Raw genomic sequence first — 24,101 nt, forward strand, 5'->3', positions numbered from 1 at the left:
AATACTTAGCATACCTTGCCAGAAAGAGAAGTGCCCCACAAACCATTACAGCGATTAGGGAAGGGTCTGGGAACCTAACATATGATTCTAAAAAGATTAATTCTACTCTAAATTATCAGTCTGAGAATTGTGAGGAGGGGCAGGCCAAAGTGGAATCCTTTTTTAGAGATCTGAAGCTCCCGGATGTGACTCCCGAACAACAGTCCTTTCTCAATGCCCCATTACCAGAGCAAGAAGTGCAGGAAGCTGTGAGGCAGCTTCAGAGTGGAAAGGCGACCGGTCCTGACAGACTTCCCAGTGAATTCTATAAGGAATTTATAAGTATACTGTCAGGCTGAATATGTTTAATGATTCATACAGTCATGATTGTCTCCCGCCATCTCTGAGAGAGGCCAATATTTCACTTATCCTTAAAAAAGGAAGGATCCGGAAGACTGTGCTTCATACAGGTCCATCTCACTCTTAAATGTGGACTTTAAGATCCTCGCTAAAACTCTCGCATTAAGGCTGGAGACTGTGTTACCCTCCATTATTAAAGATGATCAGACGGGCTTCATAAAGGGTCACAGATCCTCCAATAATGTTAGGAGGCTGCTTAACGCAATTCAAGCATGCCAACAGCAGTCAATACAGGGATTGGTGATTTCTTTAGATGCAGAGAAGGCATTTGAGTAGCCGTACCTTTTCTATACTCTAGACCGGTTTGGTCTGGGCGAAGTTTTCATAAGATGGGTAAAGGTTCTCTACAGTGTAGCTCTTGCGGCAGTCATTACCAATAGGGTACGATCAAGCAATTTTAATATTTCTAAGGGCAGCCGGCTGTCCCCTTTCACCATTATTTTTTACGTTGGTGATTGAACCGTTGGCAGAGGCCATTCGTGGGGATCTCAATATATCAGCTCCAGAAGTGGGGTCAAAATTACATAAGATCTTGCTGTATGCAGACGATGTTCTAATTTTCTGGACAAATCCAGCAGGGTTTCAGTGCCTTGACTGATACAATGCATTCACGCGTTTGGCGCTTTTTCAGGGTATAAGATTAATTTTGCTAAATCAGAGGCTATGCCTATGGGTGGTCTTACAAAAGAGTTGGCTCTTGAGAGTGACTATAGATTCCCATTTAGGTGGTCACAGGGGGGTTTTGTGTATTTAGGCAAAATCATTACTCCAGTTCTGGATTGGCTGTTCAATACCAATTTTACTCAATTATTTGAAAAAATTAAACAAGATCTCCAAAGATGGGAGGCATTTACAGTCTCGTGGTTGGGTCGGATAGCGCTTATTAAGATGAATATTCTCCCTCGTTTGCTATACCCCATTCGGATGCTCCCCCTGATTTTCAATAAACAAACACTCAGGAGACTGAACAGTTGGTTCAGCTCCTTTATCTGGTACCGTAAACGCCCCTCATTAAATTAGCCAAACTGCAGTTGCCTCACAGATTGGGGGGTCGTGGACCTTCCGGACATTAAAAATTACCATTTAAGCTCACTTTTGACCTACGTGAGTGACTGGGTTTGTGGGGACCCTCTTTCAATATGGCGAGATATCGAAGCCTCCCAGGCAAGGTGCCCCCTTACCAGTTTGCTGTTTTTGGACAAGGTGAGGACAGTTAGTGAATATTGCCATTACCCAATAGTCATCAATACTGTTAAAGCATGGAGGGCAATTCGGCAGAGGGAAGGTAATATTGGCTAAACATCTTTGTTTACACCTTTTAGTGGGTATGTCGGGTTTTCAACCGGGTATGATAGATTCAGGATTTAAACGTTGGGCAGCTAGGGGTATATCTTGCATGAGTGATTTATTTGAGGGAGATGTAATGATGTCCTTCGATCAGTTAGTACAGAAGTATGAGTTACCTAATAGAGACCTCTTTCATTTTTTTCAAGTTAGGGATTTTATTCAAAAAAAGACTACACTTTTGACTGATCCCTACAAATCTGACATAGGAAGAGGGGTACTAAGGGCTAAGCGTACACTCTCTGTCAGTACTTTATATCACCAATTTGGGGGTGCCACCTCAGATGAGTCTGATCGACTCTGCAAGATGTGGGAAAGAGAGCTGGGTGTTGAAGTTTCTTCAGAGGCACGGGAGGATATTTGGGAGAATGCAAGGAAGATATTAATTTGCAATAGGACCCATGCTTTACAGTTGAAGATTCTCCACAGGGTCCACTTAGCACCATACTGTTTGTCAAAATTTAAATTAGGGGTATCTTCAGCATGTCCCATGTGCAAGTCTGCACGGGCACTCTTACCCATTGTCTTTGGACTTGTGACAGGCTTCAAACATACTGGAGCACTGTGGCGGGTGCAATGGAGAGGATTTTAGGTGTAGGGGTGGAGAAGGACCCTATTTCTCTCCTTTTGGGCCTACCCATTGTATTTCCTGCAGACGCGCATAAGAAAAAACTTTTCAATATTCTTACGTTCTGTGCAAGGACATAAGGTTGGATATCTGAAAATCCCCAGGCCTGTCGGATTGGCGGAGGATTGTTATGGAGCATATTCCCCTGTGTTTTCTCACAAATATGGTACACCACAAAACTGAGAGAATTTTTACAAGACATGGCAACCGTTTTTGAAATACCTGGACACAGACTTATCTGCCACACTAACAAAGGCTTTTATATAGCCGTAACGATTGTGTTTCATGAGTCCAATATCCAGGGAGAAGGAACTGTGAATGTATGAGTGTTTTGTTTGGCTGGGTTGAGTTATTACTATTTATTTGTTTGCTGTTAGGTATTTATTTATTTAGTTAAATAGCTAGGTTTTTAAAAAATTTTATACTTCTCTATATATGCTTATACATTCGTATAGGAGGGTGGGTTGGGGAATTTTTTTTATTATTTGGGTTTAGTTTTGTTCTATTTTTAATTGCATTGTTTTGTATTTGTTGTAATATTTAAAAATCTATTCTTTTTTAATAAAATATATTATATAAAAAGAATTTTAAAAACTACCAATTAGGAAACTCATATTCTGAGGTCCACCTGGCTGACCTCGTTACAATCATTACATCCCTCCCCCTTTGAGTTGGAAGACAAAGGTCAGTTTTTTTTTTGTAGCTTCTCCTGGTAATTTTTGTCTTTGTTTGCACTGTAGGCAGTGCTCCACCCACACAGCCATGTCTGCATCCAATCCTGGCCACCAGACATAACTTCTCTCCAATATCTTCATTTTGGAAACTCCTGGATGACCCTGGTAGATTCAGCCTGTATCTGGTGGTGACCTTTGCTTGGTCCAAAAGTAATTTTGCTCCCAGTAATAAAATGCCGGCCTCTACTGGGAGTGATTGGGTAATTATCCAGCTGCAAAATGCAGTTTACCATTTGTTTAAAATCCCCACAAAGGCAAACCGACCCTTGGACTTCACAATCAGGCTGCCCCTTCTGCAACCTGGACTGGTTTGATGCCTTGCAGAATTGTGGAATTGCTTCCTGGTCAACATGCAAGGTGGCTTCATCTCCTTTGTATTGCCTAGAAATTCCTGAAAAACTTTTAGGTATTTAATTTGGATTTTGTCCAGTGTGTGCACACTCTTCTGGATACATTATTATGAATTTTCTCACTCAATTTAGGTCGCGTTGGACTCTTGCTGTCTCATGTCCAAATACTCGCTGCAACTACAATGGATCGCGGGCCTAGATCCTGACAAACATTTTACCATTTGGTTGAGGTTTAGCTTTGTTTTGGGGTTTTGCTGTGGGCTGACCTATAGTCCCTCATTAAGGATATGTCCTGAGTGAGGCTATGCAATTACTTTCACTCACATAATTTTCCCCAAGCTTAGCTTGACTGGTGAGGGTGTCCACTTACATCAGAATAGCTTGCAACTCATATAATCCACTTGCCAAATTACCCAACGATAAAGCCCATTGTACTGCCTGTTTGAAGTCCAATTGGGCCAGGCTAGTTGATGCTCTTACATAGTTACATCATTGATCCCACTGCTGTCACCACTGAAGTTACTCCACAGACGTCGATATCCTGTCAGCAAGTCACCCTTTACTTACACGTGCATAGTCTTTGACACTGATCTAGCTCCTTCAGAGCCAGCTCTCAGAGTAAACAGGATATCTGACCCCACCCCCCCATTCTTTTTTTTTTCTTTTTTTTCTCTCTCAAAGTAAAGAGAGAACTCATATTCTCTAAGGTTCACCTGGCTGACCCTGTTACAATCTCTACAAATGATAACCCCTAGTGCAATTGTGTATAACTTTAGCATTCAGTTGTTTGGAATTGAAAACTGTCGTAACTTTGGTTTTAATATGCTTGGAGAAGTTAATAGAATACATAAGCAGTTAAGTTTCTCCAAGAGTTGTGTAGTTTTTATTATCAAACACCCGATGTTTCTTAATTAGATCTGGTGTTAATGAAAGGTTACATTGCTCTTTTCTAAGCATTGTTTTCAACTTTAGGTTTATATTTCAGTGACACTAACTTGAGTGTTGTCAGTGGTTACTGAATAATTATGATAAATCCATTATAAACAGACTTAACAACATATATAAGCCATTCAATAAGGCTGCTGAACTAGAAGAGTGATCCCAGTCCCATGCTGATAGTGCTCATCTTCAATTCCCGTCAGAAACAAAGTCATACTTTTCTCTGGAAGTATGTTCCAGCTCACATCTGATAGGTTTTACTCCCCCGACTCTTTTAGTCACCGTGTATATATACACCTGGGAATACTCTTCCTAATCCTGTTAGCTTTGCTCTCTCCCTTTCAAAAGCTTCTTCAAATCTTGTTGACTTTGGCCTCCAATCCTCCCCCTCACTTTCTAAAGTAATTCCCTTTTGGTGTCTGTGCTTTTCGTCTAAAACCCATTGGGAAAGTTTCTAAAGCAATCATGGCATAATTAAACATTTCCAATTAGGAAATAAATTCTGGTAATTAGATTATTTTTTCTGATATAAAAACACATTAAGTTGCATTATCATATCCGAAAGAAGCTAACAAGTATATAGCTTTGCATGAGCTTAAAAACCTCAGAAATGTGCTTTCTATCCAAGATTCACTTCCACTGTTAAAAGCCACTTGCTCTATATTCAACACCTTCCCACATCATTGGATTGAGGATGTCAGTTCAGCATAATGGCAGAATTGACACTCTGTAATAAAATTTGAAACCTTACTTCCATGGTCTAACAACCAATTTTAGCATGCAAAATTTTATTTTTAAATGAGGAATTGCTTCTAGAAGCGAAATTACCAAAGTCAGTTTGGTTCAAAATAAAAAGTACACCTAAAAATCTAGCCTGAAATTTTCTCCACGTGATTACGTCATAGCATAGTAGATCATGTACCGAAAATGGCACTATTATCTGTTGCTATGCAACTGACATGCTATTATTTGTATCTATGTAAATGCATGCAAATTTGTGAGCCCGCACATTGAAATTTTTGTGCATTAGGACATTTATTGAATAATATCAGCTGCAAGATTCCTAATAACAGTTTTACAAAAAAGTACAATATTAGATTTTAAAAATCCACACACTGAAAGTCTGAAGTAAAAACATACTGCAGCATTTCTTTTCATTTTATAATTGTTGGAGAAAAGTTGATAATACTGAAATTAGTGAAATATTGTACTTAACAACTTAAACAATAAGGAGTTTTCTGATTCTATGTAATCATTAAAATTGGAAACAATGCTGAACATACATAATCTTCAGGAATCTTGTGATGTTCTGGTTGGCAAGCAACATAACACGTTAAGTTATTCCCTGCTTTCAAGCTGTTAACAACATTATAGACTATTTGAATTAATTTAGTCCTAATGACTTCTTTGTTGTAAATCTTTATAAGTCATGCTCTTGCTACCAAATAGATGCTGTATTTACTGCATAAAACCATTGGCTATTTAGCAAAAATCTATGGAAAACAAAACTCACATTATTTGACATTAAAAGCAGTCTGACTAGGTTTTTACAAGATATAGTCAAGTAACATTAAAATAGGATCAAGGGGCCAGATTTTGGCAATTGATGTAGATTGTGCAAGTTGGGAAATTGTCTAATATACAACATCCACATGAATACAAAATCACCCAAATCCCAGATTTGCAGGCAGTGGGTAATGGGTGATGTTCAGAGCAACTAACACCAGATGCCACTGCAAGAAGGACTCAGATGTGAGGGAGTCCCAAGGTGGTTTGACTCGAAATTCACTCTTGCTTCGCTGGGGATTGGTCCCAATTGTTTCACAAGATGTTATGCCTTAAGGTTCTCAAATCTCATATTCTCTTTGTAACCACCCCCAACCTCTCATATCCTGGCACAGGGGTTGCACGGTGGCTGAGTGGTTAGCACTGCAGCCTCACAGCGCCAGGGACCCTGGTTTGATTCCAGCCTTGGGTGACTGTCTGTGTGGAGTTTGCACATTCTCCCCATGTCTGTGTGGGTTTCTTCCAGGTGCTCTGGTTTCCTCCCACAGTCCAAAGATGTGCAGGTCAGGTGGATTGGCTCTGCTAAATTGTCCATAATGTTAGGTGCATTAGTCAGAGGGAATTGGGTCTGGGTGGGTTACTCTTCAGAGGGTCGGTGTAGACTTGTTGGGCTAAATCCACACAGTAGAGAATCTAACTCCAATGACAACTCATGCCATATCCATCCCCTTCTCATACCTCCAACACTATTTAATATCAATTTATCTGACATCAATCATGGGCAGACCTCATGGGCCACATGGAGATAAAAACAAACTTGTAAAAATCTATGACAGCTCATATTACCTTGATAGTAAAAGAAGCTCCCAATTATTAAGAAAATCTCCCCATGCGGTTCATTGCTTGTAAAACCAAACTTCTATTCTTAGCCAAATTAGATAATAGCTTCTTTGAATTATTTATGAATCTGAATACTTTGACCCCCTGATTTGGATGACTGTAGCTTTTTAAAATAAGCCAAGCATTCATAATGACTACCACTGCGGGAAATGTCAACAAAAGTACTTGACTCAATTAGCTCCAACAGATACTAAACCAGCTGACCTGTCAATCAATGCAGTCTAACAGAATTTTAAAAATAATTAGTGACAACTGCAACCGGTGCAAAGAACAGAGGATTTTAAAACTTCAGATCTTGACCAGTTAAACACATATTATCCAATTTTCAATTTACAAGGTGGTGCAAACAAAAAGAAAGACGGTGTTCATGGACTGAATAGAAAATGAGGTACTATTTCCCCAACTCATGTTAGACTTCACTGGAGCATGCAGTAGGCCTGGAACAGAAATATTAGCACACTAGCAAGTTGTTGCACTAAAATGCCAGAGTCAAGCTGGAAAACTCACTGCAGGTCAAGCAGGCATCAGAAGAGAAGGTGAGTCGACACTTCAGGTTGGAATATTTTGAAATGCCAATCACCTAGAAGGTTGGGTACATTCTTACAGATAGAGTGAGGTATCCAGAAAAGTTGTCACCCAGTCTGCACTTTCTCTTGCCAATGACGATGAAACTGCACTGTGATCAGCAAATACAGTAAACTAGATTGAAAGAAATACAAAGAAATTGGTGCTTCACCTAGAAGGTATATCTGCAGCCTTGGACAATGAGGAGGAGGTTGGTTTCATTGCATGGCTATATATTAGTTACCTTTTAAAGAGGTACTTAATATTCAGCAGATGCCTGTATTCAATGTGTCATTCTTTTTTGTTTGTGAACAAATAGAATTTGGTTGTTACACCTATTTATATAACAAACAAGATACTATTATATGTCTGTCATAAAATGTCTCAATTCTGAACCAATAATTTCTGTCATATAAACCCTTTGAAATTTTATGTAATTTTTGAAACAATTGTGAAATTATTTGTGCCCGTAATGTAATCCAGACCTATCATGTCCATTAATTTGGCATCTATCTTGGCTCAGCACATTCATTTCTGAATCAGAAGGACACGAGTTTGAGTTCCATTCAAGAAATTTGAGACCATCATCTAAACCGACATAGTGCAATACTGAGGAACTCCTGCACTGTCTGATGCGATACCTTTCAAGCAAAATATTAAAGTAGAACTAAAAATAAAAAATGGCCTTTAAGGTCAATGGAACAGTATCACATGGCAATATCCAGATTATTATGGAGTAGCTTCCGTGCTGTTCTGGCCAATAATGATCCCTCAATCATAACTACTAAACCAGATTAACACATTTATATATTTCATGGACATTGTCGGGCACAAAGTGACTGCCACACGTTCACCCTATCAGTGCCCCTAATGATTTTATAACCTCTGTAAGGTCACCCCTCAGCCTCCGACGCTCTAGGGACAAAAAGCCCAGCCTATTCAGCCTGCTCTATAAGTCAAACCCTCCACCCCCGGCAACATCTTTGTAAATCTTTTTTGAATCCTCCCAAGTTTAACAACATCTTTTATATACAAGGGAAATCAGAATTGTACACAGTATTCCAAAAGAGGCCTCACCAATGCTCTATAACCACAACATGACATTTTCCTATACTCAATGTTATGGACAATGAAGGCAAGTGTGCCAAATGCCTTCTTCACCACCCTGTCTATCTGCAACTCCACTTTCATGCAACTATGCACCTGCACCTCTAGGGCTCTTTGTTTGGTAACATTCCCCAGGGCCCTATCATTTACTGTATAAATCCTGCCCTCGTTTGCCCTACCAAGCGCAACACCTCACATTTAAACGATCAAAATTAAACGATCTCTGACACTCCTTGGTCCAATGGCCCATTTGAGCAAGGTCCCATTTTGATCACCAGTTACAAAAACTGCACAAGTTACAAAGTGTTTATTTTCTGGCTCGGATGAGAGATGGCAATAATCCAGTCATGTTGATTTTAATAAAGCACCACAAGAAGATCTATTGACAGCATTTGTTTTTACGACATACATTATCAGCATTTGACAAACCTTTCAACAGATTTGCACTCCCATTTATCACAAGTTGGATTTCATTTAGTTAATTCAAACAAAGGTGCTTAAATCTCTAATTTAGACCAAAGAGGCAATACCAACAGAATAATAAATCATTTCTTACAAATCTCTCCAGTAGCTTTGAGGCCACCGCTCATTAATCAAGTAGTGCATCAATGCCATAACATCTCCTCTGCTAAGAAGAATAAGACATTTAATTTTGATTTCAAACTTTTATTTAGGGGATACTTCCTGACCTAACCATTTGTCCTGAAGTTAAGAATGTCTGATTTTCAAGACTCATTTCAAATGTGTTGAACTCTACACTGCATGATTAATTCTTGTAAATATTAGGATGCAGTGTACAGCACAGTACACTGAACCATTTAAATTGCTAGATGAATTAATGTTTTTCTGTACACATCTTGACATAGAATACATAAAAAATAAGTCTCGATTTTAATTTGAAATTTTGACAGGATGGGGTCTTTTAAAGAACACACGTTATTGAAATGCTTTGAAGAAGCTTATTTTACAGAGCAGCATGGTTTTTAACTGGCTTACAACCTTATGTAAAAATTATAGCAATTCAAAATTAAATAAAATGATGATTTTACAATAGTGCTGTTTAAAATTTATTGAATAGGTGCCAAGGATATAAAGCTTTCAGATATTCAGATATGACAAGAGATCAAAACTACTACAGAACTGTGAGTCCAATGATGCAAAGCAACAAGGCTGTAAACATTAAACGCTGACTTTGCTTCCACCTAATGGTCCACCTGTAATAAACAAAATGATAGCAGAAACATGCATGTCCCCAAATCGTAATCACCATTAATTCCAAGTCTCTGCATTATGTGAGGTGACACTACATATTAAAGAAAAGAGGTGAATGACACCTTGTTTTCAAATATGCCCTTTAGCATTTCTGTCAGTTTTAAGTCAGAGATACAGAAACCTAATCATGCTATAGCCATTTAAAAGAAAAATGTTTTTTTTAATGCAATGTTTCAAGGTTGTCAAGACACTATGGATGCTTGTTGGTCAATAAAGTATTTAAGACAGAAAATTTGCACACAGCAAGCTTCCATACACCACAGTGAAATAATTGACCAGGTAATTTGCTTTTGGAGTTGATCGAGGGTAAACGTTGCCCTGGATACTTGGAAGAACCCTCCTGTTCTTCTTTGAGAGAATGCATTTCCCATCAACCTGAAAAGGTCAGGCAGGCATTACTTTGTAATTGAATCAAAAAAGGAAGCATTTTACAGTTGTCTGAAGTGGGCACAGAAGTATGCATTCCCAGCTGGGAGCGGCCAGCAAGGCTGGAGTATAGGTCTTCAGTACATATGCCTGTAACTGGCATCAGTCCCTCTGCAAATGTAAACAGGGCACCTTGCATCTTTCACCAACAGCCTTAAAGAAATCAGTAGCAAAACACTTGTCTTCAGAGCAACCTGGTTTACGTTTGCCTAAACTAATAATCTGTAGAGACACCTTCACCAAAATGTAGAAATATAGAAATAAACAATGAGCTAATTGTGGAGCTGGGAGAAGCAGGACTGGTCATCCAGCCACACTGCTAACATTGAATACCTTAGCCATCCCTCAACCCCCCAGAATTGTACGGTAAAGATTGTTTTGAGAATTCTGCATTAGAAACACATTTCAGAGAGTTAGTAGAACAGAAGAAAGAGAGGTAAAGTATGAACGTATATGGTTTTGATAACAAGATAATTGGAAGGTGGAGTTTAGATCAGAGTGGTGCTGGAAAAGCACACCAGGTTTCCAGCATCTGCAGTCCTCACCTTTGCCTAATTGAAAGGTAGAGACATTCTTGTATCAAGTATAACACAAAAGTAGATTACAGAGTATGAGGGTTTTTTATCACAGAAATCATCGTTTTAATCAAAATTATCAACAGAAAAAGCTTCACCCATAATATTTCTTCAGGTGACCTTGGAAATAACTGCTTTTAATAAAAGCTGCAGATGTACAAGAAACCAAATTGATTGAATATATTCACAAATGAAGTCAATTAAATGATTTTGCAAAGTGGAAATCAACATATCACTCTGACACATCTAATCTGTAAATGCCTAGATGTTAGGAACCTGCAGTAATGACAAGATTTTCTTTATAGACACATTCTAAGTACATTAGAAAAACACGCCAAGCACCTGGAGCACTGAAAGAAACAAAATAGTAAACTATTCAGCAGTAAAAAGTCTTTACTGGATATTGAGATAGAGTGCAGATCTGAAATAAACTTGGAAGACAATTGAAAATACTCTTCATATAAAATTGTTAGTGTGACCTGCTGCTTTTGTTCAAATTAGAAGCTTGAGCAGGAACAGGTCATTTGGTCCCTCCAACCTGCTCTGTCATCCAGTAAGATGATGACTGTCATCTTAACTCTACTTTCCTGCCCTCCCCCTTCTCCCCACTCCCTCACATAGCCTTGAACTTCCGTATTAATCAGAAATCTGTCCAGCTCATCCTTGAATACACTCAATAATCCAACTTCCACTGTGGGCTCTGGAATATCGAATTCCAAATATAAACAACCCCCTCAGAGAAGAATTCCCCTTGCATCTACAGCTTAAATTGGAGAACCCTTATTTTTAAACTTTGCCTCTTGATTCCCTGAGTTGGCCGTGTCAGCAATAGGGAACTATAGGCTGTCCAAGCTCACAAATATTTCAACGCTTCAGTATATTCACTTTCTTTACAGAGATTGGGATCCCACATATGAATGTTGATAGCTTTTGGTAAATGAGCCATGTTACAAGCTTTGCAAGTCTGACAGCATTTGTGGAGAGAAAGCTGAGTTAACATTTCGAGTCCGGTGACTCTTTAACAGAATTAGAGAACCTGAAGAGTCACAAGGCATGAAACATTAACTCTACTTTTGTTTTGCTGCAGATGCTGCCAGATCTGCTGAGTTCTGCCTGCAACTTCTGTTTTTATTTCAGATCTCCAGCATCTGCAGCTATTTGCAGTATTTTCGTATTTGAGGCTTGACTGATTATCTTAAAGTTACATCAACAACCAATTCAAGACACAATTGCTTTAATAATTGAATTGAGCAAGTTCCCAATGACACTGATTAGGTTAGTCTTCCAATAGTTCTGTGTTCTGTCTCCCTCCTCTCTTAAAACTGACTTTTAGGTCCCTCTTGTGGCACAGTGGTAGTGTCCCTACACCTGGATCAGGAGACCTGGGTTCAAGTCCAACCTGCTCCAGAGGTGTGTAATAATATCTCTGAATAGGTTGATTAGAAAAATAGTTTTTAAAAAAAGATTTGTTTGGGCCCCTTTGTGCCACAGTGGTAGCTTTCCTATTCCAAGCCAGGGAGGGCTGGGTTGAAGTCCCACTTGCTCCAGAGGTGTGTAATACAATCTCTAAACAGGTAATTAGAAAAATAGGTTAAATAAAAAACAGTCTTCCAATCAACAATGACATTCCCAGAATCTCGGAAATTTTGGAAGATTACAACCATTCACACTCTCTGTTGCTAATTGTTTTTAAAGCATAAGGATGCTACCTATCAGGCATAAGTACCTTATTCTCAATTTTTGCCAAATTAACATATTGTCAGGAGAAGTGGCTCAGCCAATCAACCCATTCCTGAGTTGCATATCCATAAATTTGTGCAATGTCCTTGTAAATCTCCTCTGCACCTTCTTGAGTCGCTCTATTCTTTTCATCATATGTCAACCAGAACTGCATGAAGTATTTTGCCAATATCTGATTTTGCATAGAGATTTAGCATAACTTTCTGACTTTTTAATTCTATTCCACTAGAAATACAGCCTGCTGCTTTTTTTATATATCAAGTATTGTTAACTACTGCTGCACTTTGGGTCCTATTGTTTTATGCTGTCTTAAGTAACCATGCTCATTGATTGTTAATTTAAAATATTAAAATGCCTTTCCAAAGATTTATTTCAAAAGATTCACTAATTAATTAAAGTGCATATTAATGATCAAAGCTAGGTAATATTCAGACACAGCATGTTCAGAGTGCTGATGTGCTCTTGTGTAACACAACAAAACAAGCAGCAGTGAAAGACTGAGACCAGGCTTCATATCACAAGAAAGTGGGCCTCCATTGTGGCAAACATGGAAATTCTAAGTCCCAGCCCTGAACTGGACTTTTCTCATTGTCGCCACAGTAGGACTGGGGGTAGACTGTAGCTCAGGCATGTGTGGTCCCCAGAAGCAGCTGGCCTTTTTAAAACAAAATAAAATTACTCATGGGATGTGGCCTTCTTTGGCTGGCCAATCCCTGGTTTCCTCTGAGAATGTGCCATCTTGAACCACTGAAATCCACTTGGTACAGGTACACCCACAATGCTGTTAGGGAGGGAAGTCCAGGGACAGTGGTCAGAATAGTGAGTGGCTTGGAGCAGATAAATTGCCCGTGTTCTTCTAAATAGTAGTGATCATGGGTTTGTAAGGTGCTATTGAAGGAATCTTGATAAGTTCCTGTCGTGCATATTCTCAATGGTACAAACTGCTGCCAATGATTGTTGGTGCTGGACGGCAGAATATTTGTGAATGTGGTGCCAATCAAAGAGACTGTTTTGTCTTGGATGATGTCAAGTTTCTTGATGCTTTTGGAGCTGTATTCTTTCAAGTAAGTATGGAGTATTCCATCACAACCCTGAATTGTGCTTTGATAGTGGCTTTGACAGGGGAGTTGATTTGGGGAGTCAAGAAGTAAGATACTCACTGCAGGATTCCTAGCTTCTGACTTGCTCTTTGAGCCACAGTATTTACATGATTCATCCAGTTCAGTTACTGGCTAATGTTAACCACCAGATTCTCTTGTTGGAGATGCCATAGTCTGGCACTTATGCAGCATGAATGTTACTTGCCACTTGTCAGTCCAAACCTGGGTATTGTTCAGGTCTTGCTGCATTTGGACAGAGACTGCTTCACTATCTGAGGAGTCGTGAATGGTGTTGAACACTTCTGACTTTATGACGGAGGGCCGGTCATTGATAAAACAACTAAAGATAGTTGGGCCAAGGACACTACCCTGAGGAACTCCTGAAGAGATGCCCTGGAGCTAAGATAATTGGACTCAAGCCGTCACAACCATCTTCATTTCTGACTGGTATGACTCCAACTTGTGGAGAGTTTTCCCCATAATTCCTATTCATTCTACTTTTGCTCAGACTCTTTGATGACATAGTTGGTCAAATATGGCCTTGATGTCAAGGGCAGCCACTCTTACCTCCCCTCTGGAGTTCCAGTTGTCTTTGAACCTGGGCGGTAGGAGGTCAGGAGCTGGTTGACCCTTGTGAACCTCAACTTCAGTGAGCTGTTTATTGCTGAACAGCCGCTGCTTGGTAGCATCATTGATAACCCCTTCCATCATTTTGTTGATGATCGAGAGTACACTGATAGAATGGTAATTGCCTGGATTGGATTTGTCATTTTTAATTAAGTTCAGGGTATTTGTGGGCAACTTTCCACATGGTTGGATAGATATCAGTGATGTAGCTGTACCAGAACAGACTGACATGGGGTGCAACCAATTCTGGAGTACTTATCTTGAGTACTATTTCTGGAATGTTGTCAGGGCCCATTGCCTTTTCAATATTTCATGTCTCCAACAGTTTCTTGATATCACATGGAGCGAATTCAATTGGCTGAAGACTGGGTACCTCTGGACAAAACTAAGATGAATTATCCATTCATTTCTGGAATGCCATCCTTTATTGGCAAGAGGTTTAGAATACAAAACTAGGGACATAATGATGAAACTGCATAAGACAGGTGAGGCTACAATTGGAGCATTATGTGCAGTTCTGGTCACCGCATTACAGGAAGGATGTAATTGCTCTGGAGAGAGCATTGGGAAGATTTATGATAATGTGGCCAGGACTGAGGAATCATAGCTATGAGTAGAGATTGGAAAGGTTGGGGTTGTTTCCTGTGGAACAGAGAAGGCTGAGGGGTGACATGATTGAGGGAAACAACATTGTGAAGGGTAGACAGGTGGAAGTTGTTTTCCTTGGCAGAGAGTTCAAAAACCAGGGGTCAAAGAAGGATTAGGGGGATGTTCTTCCAATACTTTCACAACATTCAGCACCATTCATGATTTCTCAGATACTCAAGCAGTCTATGTCCAAATGCAGCAAACCTGAACAATATCCAGGCTTGAACCAACAAGTGGCAAGTAACATTCACGCTGTACAAGTGCCAGGCTAAGACCATCTCTGACAAGAGGGGATGTGAGGAGAAACTCTTTTACACAGAGGGTGGTGGGCGCCCAGAATTCACTGCTGAGTTTGTGGTGGAGACAGAGAACCTAAACTCTTCTAAAAAGTATCTGGATCTGCTCTTTAAGTGCTGTAAGATGCAGAGTTATGGACCGTGAGCAGGAAGATGGGAATAGACAGAGCATCTGGGCATCTTCGGGTCAGCATGGTCAAGAAGGGCCAGATGGCGCCTTTCTGTGCTGTATCATTTCTGTGGTTCTATGGTTCAATTGGATCTGTTGGTGTGGAGAGGGAAGGGCAAGGTGTCGTCTGTAGGGGTATGCCTTAGCATGAGCTGGCACTGAGTTAGCATAGAGGTTATAGGGGTCCTGGGCATGATTGGGGGCAAAAGAATATCAGGGCCCCGGATGTGGTTACAATAGTATCATGATAGCTATGAGGGGATATGAGGGTAGGTAGATAGTGTTATGGGCCAGACCCAACTCTCCTCAAAATATATAAAGAAAGTAGCCTAGACCCTAACTTTTCCTTATTTTACAGGAAAATGTAAATGTGAAGTTTTGCATTCCAGGCGCAATTCAATTGATCAAACTACTCAATGTCAAGAAAAACACAATTTATTCTTTCACTACAGTAAAAATATAACAAAAGAAAAAAGAAAAGAATTGGCTAAGCTGACACTCTATTGAAATGCTTAGATTAGATTAGATTATTTAACAAAACATTAGATTATTTAGCTACTAAACTGTAACTGTTCCAACATTGTAATTTCCCATAAAGGCATCCTTGGCAAAAGGAAAATTCAGAAGATAGATTGATTTACATGCAACTCCAACAGCCCAGGAGGGAAAATCATCAAGAGAAAACTCAGAAAGAATGTAGCAGGAGAGATGTACTGCTGCAACAAACCCAGCAACAACTGCTACTGAAAAAGTAAGAAACTAAAAATCCTGTTTCTGTGAGAGATTGAGCACACCATTCAGGCTGTTTCTATTATTCCAACTTTAGAAACAAAACCCAAGGCCTCACAAGCTGTTTATTTTATTGGCTTTCCAAATAAACAGCTCCACACTGCAGTCTTAAATTCTCACATTCAAAAAAAGAACAAAATAGAACTGAAAGCCACATTATTATCACAAGGGGCACAGGTTGGCATGAAAGGTGCGCAGACTATTGGGATGGTTGACATGGGTGAAGCATGAAGAGAGGGACAAGAGGATGAGAGCAGAAGAGGTATTTTATGTTTTAATCTTTATCTTTCAACACTTGAATATGACACTAGTGTCCCAACGCTAATTTCTGCATAAACCAGCTCAGGAGGTAACACCCTTCATTCTTCCTGGGTCACCTGGCTAACTCTTAGCCCAGTCCATACCCAAAACCTGACAAAAATGGGGTTTGTGGGTGCCTACATTTGAAGGTTATCTTTGTAGAGGCTGGATTTCTCCCACCTCTGTGCACTTGATACAGGAATGAAATTCAAGGCCTGAGCTTTCACAATGCAGGCTGTTTGAACCATTACACCTGGACTTGATCTTATATAAGTATGGAACTATCGCACATACACCAAATATTTTGTGAGTAAGACTTCATTGACTTACTTATTGAGTCAAATTTTTACTAAATGGCTTTAAACAGTTGAATCCTAATTCAAAATAATGAACAGTTAAAAGAAAAAGTAAATTGCACATGTATGTACTGAAAACTATATATATGTTATTTAAACTGAAAGTGTATTCCACATTGTTAAAGAAGGTAGAAGCATCAATACAGATGGTGGACTAACCTATACCAATGAAGACTGCTTCATATCCATCTCGTTTCAATGTGTCCAACGTCATTCCTTCAATTCCCAAACCTTTGCCAAAGACAATCTAACAGGATCATAAAACAAAAATGATTATCTGCTTTTGCATTTACACTTACTAGTTATTTAAGTAAAGAAACAGACCTTGATATAAACCCTTAAATAAAGGCAAAAATCTGCAGACGCTAGCAATCTGCATAAACAAAGAGAATGCTGGAGAAACTCGGCAGGTCTGGCAGCATCTGTGGAGACAGAAATAGACATTTTCAGTCTGGCATGACTTCTTCTGCCTGCTGAGTATACCCAGTATTGTTTTGCGTTTATTTCATGATGGAAACACTGTGACTCCAATAGCACATCAGAGGCTGGGAATTCTATGGCGTGTAACTCATCTCTTTCCTTCCTAAAGTCCAGTCACAAATCAGGATTGCAATAGAGTACTCTCCATTTGCTTGGATACGGCAAATACTCAGAAACTTCAACACTATCCAGCACATAGCAGCTTGCTTGATTGACACCCTATCTAGTATCTTCAATACTCCATCCCACTGATACACTGACAGCAGGTATGTATCAACTACAAGACAACACTGCAGTAACTCAGCAAGACTCCTTAAGTAATACCTTCCACCAACTCTATCATTGAGGAGATACGGGCTGCAAGTACAGAGGAAAACTACCACCTGGAAGATCCAATCCAAGCCACACAATATCCCGATTTGGAACTATGTTACTTTTCCTTCACTGTCTCTGGCTCAAAATCCTGGATCTTGCTGTTTATCAGAACAATCAGTGCACCAACACCACATGGACTGTAGCAGTTCAATACTGCAACTCACCATTACTTTTCCTAGGGTAGTAGGGATGGGAAATGAATGCTGGCACAGTCATCAATGCCCACATCTTATGAACAAATACTTTGAAAGAATAATTTACCACACAACAACCTTTTCTGAAATTAGACGTCATTATTTCCTTAAAAATGTTTAAACTGTCAGCTACAATTAAAAGAAATGTAGAATTCATTAATGCAATAAATAAATGTAAGAACTTTTTTTTAACTCTAAAACATACTGAGAGAATATTGACCTGCTATGGAAATAGGCACTCATTTTGAGATCTGTTGTGAAAAGATCATAGCTGTGATTTTATTTTATACAAGCTTTAGCTATAAAATCACATTTGGATCATCACCTGGTCACTTGAGTAAAAGAAAACTGATATTTAAAAATATTAAATTCAGTTACTTTCTTACTCATTTTTAATATGTAAAATATAAAACTAAGCTACAAACGCAGCTCAGTTAAAAGAAAACAATTTTTAATTAATTATGCTGAATATGTTCAACATTTTAGAATATTGTTCCTTTCAGATAATTAATCACATGCTGCCAAATAAAGACAGAACTATTGATTGCCCTTTCCTGTACTGGTGGCATTCAAACCGCAGACAGACAAATGCTCCAAACTAAATCAGGTATCCTTTCCAATGTGACAATTCTGTGATTTTTAATTGTGCTTTGCTAATGTATGTGACATTTCACTGTTAATCTTCAGTGAATTTCAGGCCATTCCTGATGGTCTTTGCGTGTAAGATAATTGTGTTATTCCATTACCTTCACACCAAGGTCTTTCATCAGCTTGATCTCAAACTTGACAACATCATAAGGCAATCTGAATTGAGGTATCTCAGATGTGCTACAAAAAAACAAGGAAAGACTGTTTCATTTTTTTTTGGTTCCCGCAAAATGCTTTTTTTCAAAAGTAAATCTACATTTATATTACATTCCTGTTTCTTAAAATTAAAACAGCGTCGTAGTTGTCAAGAAAGAATGACAGTTTATGATAATTTCACAATTTGATTTAAAATCTCATAAACTAAAAGAACCTTTCATTTTAAGTTGATTATGATGCATCAATTATGTAAAAATACATTTAATGTTAGTGATTTTTTGAGATTTAATGTATTTAAAGTCTGTGCCTTAGTCATAACCTTTTGTAAATTGGTGGCTTAATTTTTAGATTTTGTACTACTTACAAGCAGCAAAGTCTGAAATAAAAACAAAAAAAATGTGGTGGAAAATACTCAGTATATCCAGAAGCATCTGTGGGGAGTAACAGGAGTAACATTTGCTACACCATCAGAATTGAAAGAAAAATAGAATTGTATTTGCTTTTAAGCCAATAGAATGGATGTTCCTTTCCCCTGATTCCTTCCATTGGTTTAAAAACTTTTACACTTTGATTCTTCATTCTGGTCTGGTGAAACACTGGCCAGGATTTTATCACTGGAATTTGGCACTGCTGCCTGTTTATTCTTTCATGGGATATGAGCATCACTGGAAAGTCCAGCGTTTGTTGCCTATCCCTGATTTGCCTATCCTTACTCAGTCATTTCACAGGGTAGTTAAAAATCAACAACACTCCTAAGGGCCTGAAGTCAGATGTAGACTAGACCAGGTAAGAGTGGCAGATTTCCTTACATAAAACAGAATGAACCAAATGGGTTTCTACCATAAATCGATGATAGCAATTTTGGTCACCATTTCTAAGAATAGCATTTTATTCCTGATTTTATTAATTGAATTTAAATTCCATAATTAAATTCAGACATATGTACCTCAAGCATTAACCCAAGCTTCTGAAAGACTGGCCTGGTGGCATTACCAGTATGCCACAAACCCAGGCACACAGAAAATCCAGGTGATGATATCAGATCACAGACATCACGCTGGAAATATTCAGCATCAGGTAGCATGTGGGGAAAGAAAGAGTTAGCATGTCAGGTCATCATGACCTTTCATCATGTAGTAGTCTAATAGGCAATGTAATTGGCACCCTGACCGCCATTTAAAAAAGAATGGGCAATTGAGCTTGTTAACAATTGATCCAAATAGTGTGTTGTCAAGGCCATTACGTAGTTGATGGGGAAGGCAGGCTGTGGTTTTTCTCCAAACGGTGAAAAAGCATGAAAGAAGAAGAGGCACCTCCTTTAGGAAGCACTCCGCTCCAAGATGGAATCTGGACCCACAGGTTGTGCCATGTCTGGACTCCAACATCTGACAGTTGTCCAATCCATTCTTGTCCAAATTTCCTGAACGTAGCTGAATCCAGAATCCACTGACCTCTCCATCTGCTAATAACTTTATCAGCTGCCACTACAGAATTCTGGAACTGTTGGTACTGCAACCAATGGCAGCTAATCAGATTAGGAGAGCATTTGTAAAATATCATTACACAAGATGTGAGCATCAGTATCAAGACCAGTATTTGGTGCGTATCCTTAGTCGTCTTCTTACTGAGTAGCTTGCTAAACCATTTCAGAAGCCAGCAGGAGTTAACCACATTACTGAGGCTTACATTCAGATACAGGCCAGATGAGGTAATGGCAGACTTCCTTCTCAAAAGAACATTATTGATGTAGATGGGCTTTAATTAAAATCAACAATAGTCACCGGGTCACTATTAAAACTTGCTTTTTATTGAAGGTATCTATATATTCTCACTGACTTCAAATTTCACAATCTGCCATAGTGGGATTTAAGCACATGTCCACAGTATATTGCTTGAGACAAAATATTATCAGTTTAGTAACATTACCATGATGCTACCACCTCCTCTAAATTTCCTACAACTGAGGGGCAGAGACCCTCACTGAACCCTTCAAGGCCACAAGATGCACAGTATCACATTTTGTTAAAAACTCAGGTAGGTCAGACTGACATTGCTAACCATTGAATCATTGCATTTTACAGCACAGAAGGAGGTCAAGCAGCTTATTGTGTCAATTCAGGCTCTTTGAAAGAGTTATTTAATTAGTCCCAGTCCCACACTCTTTCTCTAGTACCCTGCCATGTTTTTCTTCTTCAGTAATTATTCTTTCTAATTAATTTTTGTTTGCTTTCACCTCCCTTTCAGACAGTGCATTCTAGATCGAAGTAACTCACTGCCTGAAAAAAACTTCCCTCACTTATTTGCAAAGTACCTTAAGGCTGCATCCTCTGCTTACTGGCCCATCTGTTAGTTTAGGCATCAAATACTTCAAAGTCAGATAGAGCAAGGTAGCTGTAAAATCAAACCTTTTCAACCATGGCATGCCTGAGTTTCGACATCAAATAAGCACCAGTTTAAATTTCCTTCCATTTTACTCACTGAATGCATCATCAGTGATGAGTAATCAAATTATGGTTATTCATAGCATGGCATAATAGCACAACTCCAGACAACTAAGATATTGTTAGTATGTTATGTGATTGTAGTAACACATGGTTTAATACAATGGGCTTTTTTGTTTAGAGTTTTAGTTAGAGAACTAACTTATTTTAGATAAACTATTACTTTGGTACATGTGAGAATATTATACATCTGTTAAACAATACTGAATTCCAAAGGATCATTAGCAGAATTAAACCTTAAAGTACAGTATGTAAAACATATGCATTACATAGATTTGAGTTGAAATGCATTGAGTACGTTGCTGCACAATAACCTAGTGTTAACCTGTAGGATGAGACCATTTTTAAACACTATGGAATGGAGATTACTGCATATCTGCAGTTATATTTAGCTTTATTCTATTTTATTGAGTTGTTGATGAAAAGGCAATATCAGATCAGCCAGTTTGTACAAAAATTGTACATCATGAAACTTTATGATTGATCAATGAATAGTACAAATGACACCATGAAGTGGAAAAAACAAATTAATTATCTGTTGATGGACTACCTCCCCATTCCCAATTGAGGGAAGACATTTTCTTTTCCCAGGATAAGACAACTGAATTCTTGTGAGCACCACTTCAAGATCTACCAGAATCCCAAATGCAAAAAGTACATCTGTACCTTCATTTGCTAAATGATTCACAACTCCTGGTACAACATTTTGGTTCACCACTGGTATGAGACAAAGGCTACAAAATGTGACTCCTTAATGCAGCTAGGATTGCCAGTGTAGACACCAAAATGGTAACTATGCCATTGATGCTTACTTCTGCTGCAAGCCATGCCAGGCACTATTTTCATCAATGTGCTTACTGTGTGCGAAAGGAGCATTTTCTAGACAAATGCAGGGGTAATTTGTTACATCAATCAATGCCAGCTGTGCAATTTTGGAGCTCAACACCTCCTACAGAGTATACACAACTGAATATATACTCAGTTGCAGGGGACCACCAGCCTGCTAACCCTTCCCTAACCAGCTCAATTTAAATGGATGAGCAACTTTTTTTTATTCCTTCATAGGAATGACAGCATCACTGGTTAGGTAGCATTTATTGCCTGTCCCTAATTGCCCAGAGGGATGTTAAAAGTCAACCACATGGCTATGGGTCTGCAGTCACATGTAGGCCAGACCAGGTAAGAATGGCAATTTCCCTTCCATAAAGGACATTCGTGAACCAGATGGGTTTTTTCAACAATTGACAATGGATTCATGGTCATCATTAGATTCTTAACTCCAGATATTTATTGAATTCAAATTTCAATATCTGCAATAGTGGGATTCAAACCCAGGTCCCCAGGACGTTACCTGGATCAACAGTCCAGTGATAGTACCACTAGGCCATCACCTTCACTCCTTACCAATTTGTTGCTATTTGCTTTTTATTGGCTCTTGCTGCAAATTCAGACATCACGGCTCCTTGAGAGTTAGCTTGGTCTATATAGAGTGATCTGTTGTGGAAAGTGCTAAAGGACCAGAGTTCAAATACGCAGCACAATCTATTCTCTCTTGGGTGCTCATGAGGCCACACCTGGAGTACTGTGTGCAGTTTGGTCTCCTTACTTGAGAAAGGATGTACTGGCAATAGAGGGGGTGCATATGAGGTTCACTAGGTTGATTCCAGAGTAGAGGGGGTTGGCTTATGAGAATAGACTGAGTAGACTGGGATTATATTCATTGGAATTTAGAAGAATGAGGGTAGATCTTATAGAATAATATAAAATTATGAACGGAATAGATCAGATAGAAGTAGAGAGGATGGTTCCACTGGGAGGTGTAACTCGGACAAGAAGGCGTAGCCTCAAACTTAGGGTGGGCAGATTTAGGACTGAACTGATGAGGAATTTCTTCACCCAGAAAATTCATAGAGTCATAGAGATGTACATTAGGGAAATAGACCCTTCGTTCCAACTTGTCCATGCCAACCAGATATCCCAACACAGTCTAGTCCCCCTTGCCAGCACCCAGCACATATCCCTCCAAATCCTTCCTATTCATATACCCATCCAGATGCCTTTTAAATGCTGTAACTATTCTAGCCTCCACCACTTCTTCTGGCAGCCCATTCCATACATGTACCACCCTCTGCGTGAAAAAGTTGCCCCTTAGCTCTCTTTTGTATCTTTCCCCTCTCACCCTGAATCTAAGCCCTCTCCCACCCAAGGGAAAAGACTTTGTCTATTTATCCTATCCATGTCCCTCATGATTTTATAAACCTCTATAAGGTCAACCCTCAGCCTCCGATGCTCCAGGGAAAACAGCCCTAGCCTATTCAACCTCTCCCTATAGCTGAAATCCTCCAACCCTGGCAACGTCCTTGTAAATATTTTCTGAACCCTTTCAAGTTTCACAACATCTTTCTGATAGGAAGGAGACCAGAATTGCCTGCAATATTCCAACAGTGGCCTAACCAATGTCTTGTACAGCCATAACGTGACCTCCCAACTCCTGAACTCAGTACTCTGACTAATATAGGAAAGCATACCAAACACCTTCTTCACTATCCTATCTACCTGTGATGCCACTTTCAAGGAGCTATGCACCTGCACTCCAAGGTCTCTTTGTTCAGCAACACTCCCTAGGACCTTACCATTAAGTGTGTAAGTCCTGTTAAGATTGGTTTTCCCAAAATGCAGTGCCTCATGTTTATCTAAATTAAACTCCATCTGCCACTTCTCAGCCCATTGGCTGTTATTGACGCTCCCTCAGTAAATGCTTTCAAAGCTAAGATAGATAATCTTTTTGAACAATAAAGGAATTAAGAGTTATGGTGAGAGGGCGAGTAAGTGGAACTGAGTCCAAGAAAAAGTCATCCATGATCTTATTGAATGGCGGAGCAGGCTCGAACAGCCAGATGGCCGACTTCTGCTCCTAGTTCTTATGTTCATATGTCCTCCGCCATCTGTAATTTGCTAATCTGAAGAGATTATAAGTA

The 24,101-nt window shown here is 39.2% G+C and overlaps 1 protein-coding gene across 1 annotated transcript in view; it reads right to left on the reverse strand.

Annotated features, from left to right (window-relative positions):
- LOC122554210 (dihydropyrimidine dehydrogenase [NADP(+)]-like) overlaps positions 1 to 24,101 on the reverse strand; it is a 739,011-nt gene that overhangs the window by 403,089 nt on the left and 311,821 nt on the right. Inside the window, exons 7-8 of the mRNA XM_043698867.2 lie at positions 18,565 to 18,646; positions 16,929 to 17,016 (exon numbers count right to left, since the gene is read on the reverse strand). Coding sequence (XP_043554802.2) covers positions 16,929 to 17,016; positions 18,565 to 18,646 — 170 coding nt within the window. The remainder of the gene's footprint in view (positions 1 to 16,928; positions 17,017 to 18,564; positions 18,647 to 24,101) is intronic.

The sequence above is a fragment of the Chiloscyllium plagiosum genome, unplaced genomic scaffold, assembly GCF_037043375.1.
Source record: "Chiloscyllium plagiosum isolate Xiang-an unplaced genomic scaffold, Cpla_swu_hap1 HiC_scaffold_9, whole genome shotgun sequence".
Taxonomy (NCBI): domain Eukaryota; kingdom Metazoa; phylum Chordata; class Chondrichthyes; order Orectolobiformes; family Hemiscylliidae; genus Chiloscyllium; species Chiloscyllium plagiosum.